Here is a 10100-nt window from a genome sequence, read left to right on the forward strand (position 1 = left end):
GGTTATTTTGTTAGCAAGAGTGTAACAGTGAAAAGTGCCTATAATCAACAATTGATCCCTCTTCCTGTCTTCATTTCAGGGCAGTTCGTGCAATTTGTGACCATGAGGGCTCCGGGGAGGAACTTAGCATTACCAAGGGGGAGGTACTGATTGTGGTTGAGGGTGTAGACGAGGAGTGGATTCGCTGCCAGCAAGGAGATCAGATGGGACTGGTTCAGATTGGCTACACTTCACTCATCATGTAAAAGCCAGCTTGCAGAGTTAAAATGTTACAATTATATAGAGTAAACAGGAGGTGAGGACCTATTGCGTCTTAAAGATTTTGGCTGAATATATACTAATGCTGCTTGGCAAATGATCTCCTCAACATGACACCCCTTTGCCTTGATGCACACATCTGCTAAGCAAAGCTTTATTTTGCACCTAATATGCAAGTGATAAAGACTGCTGGGAGAAGACACACTGGAGCTGAGGCTGATGTGGCACACCGTCTTATTTTGTGTTTTCTGACCGAGACTGAATTAAGTAGATGTCCATCTGTTTTGATGGCTAGCATATGTCCTGTTGTTTGTATGTGTAACACCATTATGAGCATAAAAACAAAATATTCATTAGCCAAAGAACAAAAATAATGACATAACCATGGTGTAAACAATTGTTTGGTCAACACAACAGGTTTGGTGAATGTCCAGAATCTGTTATGGAATGTTTTCCTTCAAGAAGATTCTGTCTCTCCAAAAAGCACAGAGTTTCAATATGTAAATGTGTCACAAAGAAAAAAAATATCCTTCATTGACAGTTTAAGCCAAAGTAGTGCTGGACAATGTGGTGGGCCCAGAAAGGCCTTTCAGTGAGACTTACAGAAAGTGAAGAATGACTCCTACTTTCAGATATTAAATATAAATGCATTCTGTTCAGTTTACTATAGTAAGATAATCTTTGAACTTAACAACAATGGCAGTGTGAACTAGAAAATATGAGGAATAACAAACATGGAGAAAGGTATGGTGTAGTATTGGTTAAAAGTTGTTTCAGAATATATTCATGCTATTCAAGGCAGCAACAGAATCATCTGCTTTACTGTCCATTTATAATGGGTTATGAGTATAAATGGCACAACCGCAGTTGGGCAAAGCATTCAAAACGTGCCTGCTTGCATATACCTATGATATCTTGGCAGACATCAACACCAGGGTGCTACTGACTTTTTATTTCAGTTTTGCAGATACAGATAAGTAACCCAAAAACAGGCAGGCATTACTAATAGGTAAAGGGGTTATCTCATAATGCAGTGGGGCAGCTAGCTCACTGTTATTCCACTTTTAGCTACCTCCAAAGGGGGCTGCTTACCTCCACATATTATCTGCTCTGTATTTTCTGCCGGTTTATGCTACCTCCATGCCTGTTAATACCCTGGTCCACACTTATCCCATGCAGTTATATATGTCACGTGTACAATGGAATTGTTTGTGTATGATTGGCCAATATATGCCATACTACAAGTCTCTGGCACTGTGATCATTGAGTGTTGTTAGTCAGACTTGCACTGAATCCTTGATATCTCTGCAATTATCTTTTTTCAGAAGTTAAAAAGATGTTAAAAAAGGATTCATCTTACCAAACTCAAACATGCACTATTTCTAATTAATGCAGAGATTACAAATATACAATCTGAAAAAACATTTAAAAGTGTTAAAAAGAATTGGGTCATCATGTAAAGCATGAGTCCCTCCATTAAGAGGCTCACACTGCCTTCCACTTCTCCTGGCCAAATAAGAATGGTGGTGTGTTCTAAACAGGCTTGGAATTGGATGAGTTCTTTCAGTGTTTCACTCAGGTTCCTATGAATAAATAGCTGTTCTTCTGAGCCTAAAGAGAGCATATCCCCCTGTAATAAAATGGAGTGTAACTCAACCAAGTGGGAGAATCTGAATGTGCATTTGCATTTATATGCCCATATTGACCTCACCATAGGTGGAGTTCACCATGTGGCGTAGTGTGGCTCTCATATTTCTGAAAAACATTCCTTACAGGTAGGCTTTGTAGATTTAATGTCTAGACCTTATTGAATATTAGTGAGAAACAAAAAATGAGAAAAGGTGAATTATGTTTATATGGACTTTAATAATGAGCAGTAGCACAAAACTCTACAGATCAGGTAAGAATGTGGAAGAACAGTAGGAATCAATAACAAATATGACATTGAGTGTGAACAGGATAGATAGAAGAAACTTTTAACTGTTTTTTATAAGGACCTTGGATGAGACTAGTGTAGCAATAAGGGTTAGTCAACTAGTGAGAAATTACTCACAGACCTGACCCTGTCCATTTCAAGTTCTAACAAGGAGAGGCTAGCTACAAACCTGGATCTCCCCAGTCAGTAAACTACAACTTCTCCATATACCATTCTTGGCTCAATGGCCCACTATAAACTGCATTCTGCAGGGGAACTTGTTATACAGCAGTAGTCTCTCCCCCTCTCCTGTCCGTCTTTCCTTGCTCATTTTTCCCAAGAGAGTCCTGGTAACAGCACCCTTTGTGTTTCCTCAGATAGTTGCCAAGGATAGCCCTCCTTCTCAGCTGTCCATCATCTCAGGAGCAACAGGACTCAGCTTGGGCCCTTTGGATTACAGAACAGAACAAATCTTTTGATGTAGATGCAGAGAGGAGTGCTTTGAAATAGGAAGGTTATGAGTTTGGATCCTGCTGCTGCAGTGTCAGAGTGTGCTGCCCTGGACAAATTTCTTTGAAGACAGATTTTAAATCTTTAAAAAATAGTATGGCTCTAACCAAGGACTAAGGGGAAAGTGAACCTATGCCAGTTGTCCTGGAGTAATAGAGGCTGTGACAAAACATTCTTAAGGGTAGGTAAGGTCAACTTCATGTTATTAAATGTATTAGGGGAAAAAATGGGCAGGTGGACTTTTCCCCAATTGCCCTACATAAGTAGGGCACTCTGTCTAAAATGCATTGATTGCATCAGACAAAACCAGACCACTGGCCTTCTTATAAGAGCAGGTTTGGTTGTCCTCTTGCTCTTGTCACTTGTAGTTTTTGTTAAAAGCCCTGGGCAATCTTTTCTGAGATGTACCTATGATGTGGTTAGTCTCATGAGGCAATAGTGTTTCTGAGAAAGTAATATAAACAGCAGTGAGACCTTTACATGGTGGCTCTTTCCAAGTCTCAAATGTTTCTCCATAACAGAGCCATTGTAATCATTTGTATTTTTATCCTTTAGATCCAAATACATGTGGCACGCAGGCCAAGTGGATGCATTTGGCCAGTTAGTGCCAGTCCATGTTGAACCATGTTGATCTCATGATGCATGATCTTGATTATCCCTCCAATCCTGTGCCACTATGCATACTTGATGACAGAAGCTAAGGTCCAAATATGTGGTTAAACTGTGAAGATCATTTGCTTAAAGGATCAGACATACTGTAAAGCAGATTATTGTTCAACATGTCTTAAAGACTTAAAATCTCATAGGAATTAAAACAAATACTGATGGGAAGTGGAGAGTAGTGGAAGTACTTGAGCCTTCTGAAGAAAGCATGGATCATTAAAGAGGCTCTGAATTCATAGTCATATAGCCGAAACCTTGGAGACCTCGTTTTGCTGGTTTGACACTCTGCCATTAAATATTTTTGTTGCCTTGTAGGTCTCAGTCACAAAGGACAAAGTTACAGGAACTGGGAATAAAGATTTGTGTGGTTGTGCAGCACTCACAATGAGGGTCCACCAGATTTGTACAGTCTACTCTTGGGATGCATTATAGCAGTGCAGGACGACCCTCCATTCCCTAATTTGCTACAATTCTTGCATGGACATGTGATAAGAAACTGGAATTTTCCATTTTCTAGTGGGCAACCTGAAGTGTGCTGTCAAGCCTTTTTGATCTTTTGGTCCCTGATACTAAGGTGCTAAACCACTTGTCTAAGTATTTATGGTTGTGGATACCAGTCCTCATTTGAAAAAAGGTCTTTGCAGATCCCAGCCTATTACAGCTACTTTTGCCATGCTTTTATTATTTACTCAAGTTGAACGAAACTGTCAGTGCACTAGAGGCAGTGCAGAAAGTGTGAAATCCACCCAGGTAGTAATCATGCCTGATGGGACTCCAGCCTTATTACCTGGAGTTTCATTACTAAAACTGGAAGACACCACCTTGGGGATGTTGAGACCCCTGATTTGTGCTGCAGGGGGTGGAGGCTTATCATTCTGCCATAAAATTCCAAGACATGGGTTAGTCAGGTAAATTAGCATGTGGGGGACAGAAGTACAACTTAAAGATGTGGGCACCTTTGGTGGCACATAGACACACTTTAAAGACAGCACTTATTTAAGTAATGTCATGTGTCAGTGAGCTTTTCTTGTGGATTGATGTCAATGCTGGATAAGAACCAGAAAAAGCCCTGGATCTGCTCTAGCGACCATCAGCACCTAGTACTGTACTGTACTGTATGTACCACTGAAGTCTCTGCTTGCTGACAAGTTGTGTTCCATGCAGTGGTTACTTCCTTATTGTGCGTCCAATATACATGCTTCCAAGAGATGGCCTCTGGTGGGTTTTTTTTGTTTTGTTCTTTTTCCTGTAAATAAATATTTATTTAATCTCAATGTCTGGCCTATATGAGTTGTAGTGCACTTTTATATTATTATTATTTGTACATTTGCACATTTCCTTCATTTTGGCCATTTTTTGTAATCTGGCATTTATCCAAATCCTGATGCTTATTTTGTTTACTTGATAAGCAGTGGCATTCAGCACACAACATCCCTGTTTGAAAAAGTCATCACCCCCAAGATTGGCAATCTGATAACAGCAAATACAACCAAAAACCAGGACCACCTGCTGACTTTTCAACTGTGCAGTCGTATTGCAGCCTCCCAGCTCTCTCTGTCACACTGTACAGTAATGGCCACGTAAAGTGCTCTGGAGCTGTGAACTCCATTAACATGAGAGATATTGGTGGGCGATTGCCAAAATCAAACTAAGTATGCCCTGAGCATGAGGTCGACTTTGCTCAATTCAGTTTGTTCTTCTTTAGCACCCTTGGCTGTATACAGGCTTGGAGAGGTAATGGAGATTTAGAAATGCAATTCAGCAGTCAAAAGTACTTAACCACATAGGATCTGCACATCTGTCTGTTTATGTGAATCCATACACTTTGATTTGAGGAGTTTTGCAACTGATTGCAGGGTGCCAGTTTACAGACCCTATATTGGTACTATTATGAGCCACCAATCCTTTAAGTGGCAGCAAAAACAAACAAAAATATGAATGACCAACAGTACACTAGCTATTGGAGCTAAAATAAAACACAGCACCAGAAGTAATTGATACATGTAAAAAATGGAAATTGGAAAACAAAGCAGCAGTATTTACACTAAAAAGCACCACACCACATAATCACAGATCAAAGTTCACAAACGTGAGGACACACCATTACTGAGTACATGACAAATTCTGCAAACAACATCCTTTATCCTACGTGGTATTAACCCCGAGAATCTCTTCAGTGCGATGTCTGTGTAATGGTTAAGCCTGAGTGTCTCACAGGATACGCTATTATGATCAAATGTACAACACGAGTAGTACATTAGACAATACTCAGCTGTCATCTAGTGGATAAATAAAATAACATGCTGCTGCAACAAAGTCAGGACTGTTTCCATGCATTCCATGGTAACTCATCAATATTCATGAGTGGGGTGGAGCCTTCAACCAAAACACAATGGCGTGTAAATGAGAAGCTGTGAGGCCATTTTTAAAACACACGCAAACTGAACCATTAGTCAAATCAAGAAACAGTGATGATGATGTGAATTGGATAGTGAAAGTGAGGCGTGATACAGCACTGCTGTGTTATGTCTGGTGACTTTGGTCACATGAAACTAAAGTGGGGCAAAAAGGCAAAAGGACTGTGGTAAGGGAAAGGTCAAGAAAGGCGTTAGCCCCCTAAGCACAGTTCATAACGCAGCAACTGTCAGTGTTTGTGTCTCTCGGGCTATGCTGGGGTGAAGCGATCATGCAGATCAGCCACTGATATTCTACCCTCTCATGCACAAGCGACAGAAACAATATTATAAGAGAGGTGCAGAAAGAAACACTTCTACTGTCCTGATTGTAATGTTTAAAACATGTCGCACAATGGACGTGTAACCAAATCTGCATCACTACAGCAGTGGGCGCGACACGTACCTTTTCTACTATTTTACAGGTTCCTGTTGCACATACTGTACTTCATCATTTTTTGGTTTATTTTTCCAGGGATAAGTAGAACACTAAGGAAGGCTACGTGTCTGCAGAAAAGTTCAAAGACAGGAATGTGTTTGGCATTGTCCCGTCATCTAGCCCCAGGTCCTCTCCCTAAACTTTGTGGCAGAATCCGTAGTTTTCCCAATGAGCCCGGGGGTTACCTGTTGGATCCCGAAGGTGGGGTCGTTTCTACTCATCATGGTGGCTTTGAGAAACTTTCCTCTCTTCTAATCTCGTCTCTGCTCCATTTTTTTAAGCACTTCCTTCCTTTGCTTGTGCCTGATTTGCCCCCATTGCTGACTTTTGGTTTCTGTACCAGAAGTAAAAGAGACTCTTTTTACAAAGAGAAAGTCATGCAAGGGGTGGTCCCAACAACAAAACACCTAGGAACATGATGCCATTTAAAGAAGCAGCACATACATAAATAATTCTAAACATAAGAAAAGCAAGAATATATCAAGCATAAAAAAATAAACACAAAAAGACAAACAAAAGGAATATAAACACAAACCAGGGAAGGCCAGTATGCAACAGGAGGCATCTCAAGCGGTTCTGTGACTCTGAATGAGCCTCCTTGGTCCAAAGCTGTATGTGGACTCCAGCGGTGCCACCTGGTGTGGAACTCATAGGGTTACCAACATCACAGCTCACCAGCTCTGAAGATGACGATGACCAGGACTCATCGGTCTGAAATGGTGCTCAAGTTCCAGTGGAACCAACAGGACAATCTCAGGAACTTTGGGCAGCTCACAAATCCTATCAATGATGATTACGATGAAGCTCCTGACTACCACTCTGCTCCCAGATTATTCCTCCATCCATTTGACTCAGTGAGTATTACTGCAATTAGGTCCTGGATGGGAGGACTTCCATGTCCGATCACGAAACACCAATATTCTGTGTTGGATCAAAACTCAGCAGTGGTGGCCTACAGCAGCATACGACTTCCACCAAACGTGCGGACCATCTGCTCAGTCCTGGGGAGTGGCAGGGACACATACAGTAAAATCCTGGAAAACATCCTTCTCTAGAAGCAGATTCAAGTGAATGTGTCATACTTGTGTTCATGAGGTCAACTCTTAGCAGGCGTATGACAGAACCAAAATGAAAATCAGGAGCCAACAGTTAGTAGGGGGACTGATCACTCAGAGGAAGAGGAGGAAGAGGAGGAGGCACCAGAACTTCAAGTTTACATGGAATCAACACTCGTAAGGCAGCATCAGGAAGGCTGGGGGTCCTCAGCATGGACTCACTTCTGTCAGCTTCCTTTTGGTTTAGGACTCAAGATGGGTGGGTGATGCACATCAGTATCAGGGGGGCCTCAAGTTCAGCCCAGGGTGTCGCCATAGCTGCAGTTTTTTTTACTTAATTACTTTTTTAGTTACTTAATTAGAAGCCAATCATCACCAACAACAGAACTCGTTTTATTTTGTGGCTTATTAGTGTTTTCATTCCGCCACACCAGATTATTTTTATATTATGGATTTTTCAATTAGAAGGATTTGATCCAACTGATTCGTTGCCTTGAGCAGGTCAGTAATTCTGAGTCCTCCATTTTCCCCCTTCATTTCTTTTCAAATAATTTTTTGTATCGAATGCTTCATGATGAACGCACACAGTGGTGTAAATCTGACCAGGTTTGATGGTGAGTTACTGACTACTCTATCCTTTGCATTTCATTGTTAACTGGCAGCTGGTTAAGAAAATAAAAAAAAAACAAAAGAACGCAACTGTTTAAGATAAAAAAGAGCAATTTGGGGAATCTTAAGTGAGTTAGCAGAAATTAAGTTGAAAATGTTGCTTGACTAATAACTGACTTTGAATTAAAGAGTTGGGATAAAACAAAAACCAGCAGCCACTGCGGCCCCCTGAACATCTCTGACCTGTGCAACTGTTTTCATGTGAAAGTTCAGTTCTTTGGTATCACTACAATTGAAATCGACAAGCACTAAACATAAGTTGCTACACACACCAGCTGAGCTCACTGTTAATGCTTGCAGTGCACCATCTGTTGGAATGTATTCTGAAAAGCATGTGGGAATAAACTGCATTGCACTTTCCATTCCAATAGATGGCGCATCACAAACATTTGTAGAGTAAAATGCATTATTATAAATATCTGTGACGTGCCATCTGCTGGAATGACAAAAGTAATGCACTTTTTCACTACAATTGTTTGTGATGCACCATCTGTTGGAATTGACAGTATATTAGGGCTTTTGAAGACACACAATGTGCTTTACATTGAGAGTGGGGGGCCAATTTAACTACCACCAGTCCAATGGCGGCACCACACATTAGCTATTAGGTGGTGAAGGGGTGTGAGATAGTTAGGCCGTTAGATTATGGGATGGGATGATTAGAAGGCCAGAGGCCATGGTGGGCAATTTAGCCAGGATATCAGGATACACCCTGCTCTTTACAAAGGATGCCCAGAGATCTTAATTGACCACAGAGAGTCAGGACCTTGGTTTTATGTCTCATCCAAAGGATGACACCATTTTTGCAGCATGGCGTCCCTGTCACTGCACTGTTGGCATTGTGATCCACACAGAGAAACAGGGTTAGCGCCCTCTGCTGGGCTCACCAACACCTCTTTGTGGTGTTATGGGTCCACAGCTCGTTGAGTAAAGGCCATTTTTAAATAAGTAATCAATGTGCTCGCGGCTTAGTGAGGGGACGTTGGGCCATAGTGGGCCGCGGGACGATCCGTAGGGTGTGGGCGTTTCTCACCTAGTGCACAGGTGAGGAACTGCCCACATTCATGATTGTCCTGTGGCTAATGCTGCAGCTGCGGTGGCCCTCGTCATTTTAAAAAGAAGCGCGAGTCGGTTTTAAAGGGGAAAAAAAGTGGAGAGAGAAAGGAAAGGAGAGGACGGAGGTTACCGGGAGCAGGAGAGGAAGCAGGTCGGTGAAAGAGAGAGAGAGAGAGAGAGAGAGAGAGAGCCGCGAAGAGCGAGCGAATGAGCGCTCGTGGACAGCTGCGTGGAAGCTGGCTGTTAGGCCGACACCCAGGTGTTTGTGTTGATGTCGCTCCCGCTGAGCGATCAGGTAGCGGGAGTGACCAGGGAAGGCGACTGGCCGCAGAGAGGCCATGGAAAGGCAGCGGAAGTCGGGAGACTTGGTGTTGGAATCCCCAACGTGGGCGACCTGGCCGTTGGTTGGAAACCAAGTTCTCCGGGACTGGGATGAGTGCCATACCGGAGCCAGGGTTCGGGAAGTCTCCAGTCTCATGCGTGTGTTTCAGGAGGGCAGCTGCAGAGAGCGTCTTGCCTGCTGCTTGGCCCAAACGGGATAGGCAGGTGAGACGCTAACAGAAACGATGCACCGGATTTGTTTGTTGTTTTAAGACTGCTTCCTAAAGAAGATTTTAACCTCTGGTTTTAAGGATTGTTTTTTTCTATTTATTGGTTTTACTCCCACGTTCTTTTTATGGGTTATTTATTTAATGAACCTTGAAGAACTGCACTATTTATTGGAACACTGTTTTTTTGTGTTTGATGGACAATTTTTAATAAAAGCACTTTTGCACTTTTTACCTTCCCCTTGCTGGAATTATTTGCCTCCACTGACTGGCTCACTCGGTTACATTATCGACGGTGTTGGGTTCAAGGGTTCCCAAACAGCCATGGGAGCGTGGAGCCAGAACCTACATCGTCACACTCTTCCAGCAGAAACTCAAGTCTTTCTTAGATGGTCTAACATTCAAGAGCACACTTAGATGATCTGTTCTGAAGTGCAGCTGTAAAAACCAACCAGCCAACCAAAGGGACACAGAGACACTTGTCCTTTTATTAAGGTATGGATATAGAAGATATCGCACAATATGGCCACGTTC

General features: G+C 42.2%; 1 protein-coding gene across 7 annotated transcripts in view; it reads left to right on the forward strand.

Annotated features, from left to right (window-relative positions):
- rusc1 (RUN and SH3 domain containing 1) overlaps positions 1 to 4621 on the forward strand; it is a 39282-nt gene extending 34661 nt beyond the window's left edge. For 6 of the 7 annotated variants that reach the window (XM_039767249.1, XM_039767240.1, XM_039767258.1 and 3 more), the window contains one exon: positions 80 to 4621. In XM_039767249.1, the coding sequence (XP_039623183.1) occupies positions 80 to 245 (166 nt within the window). In that variant the 3' untranslated portion in view covers positions 246 to 4621. The remainder of the gene's footprint in view (positions 1 to 79) is intronic. The other variant, XM_039767266.1, reaches the window with a different exon arrangement.
- Positions 4622 to 10100: the final 5479 nt, after the last annotated feature.

Source organism: Polypterus senegalus, chromosome 1 (assembly GCF_016835505.1).
Source record: "Polypterus senegalus isolate Bchr_013 chromosome 1, ASM1683550v1, whole genome shotgun sequence".
Lineage (NCBI taxonomy): Eukaryota > Metazoa > Chordata > Cladistia > Polypteriformes > Polypteridae > Polypterus > Polypterus senegalus.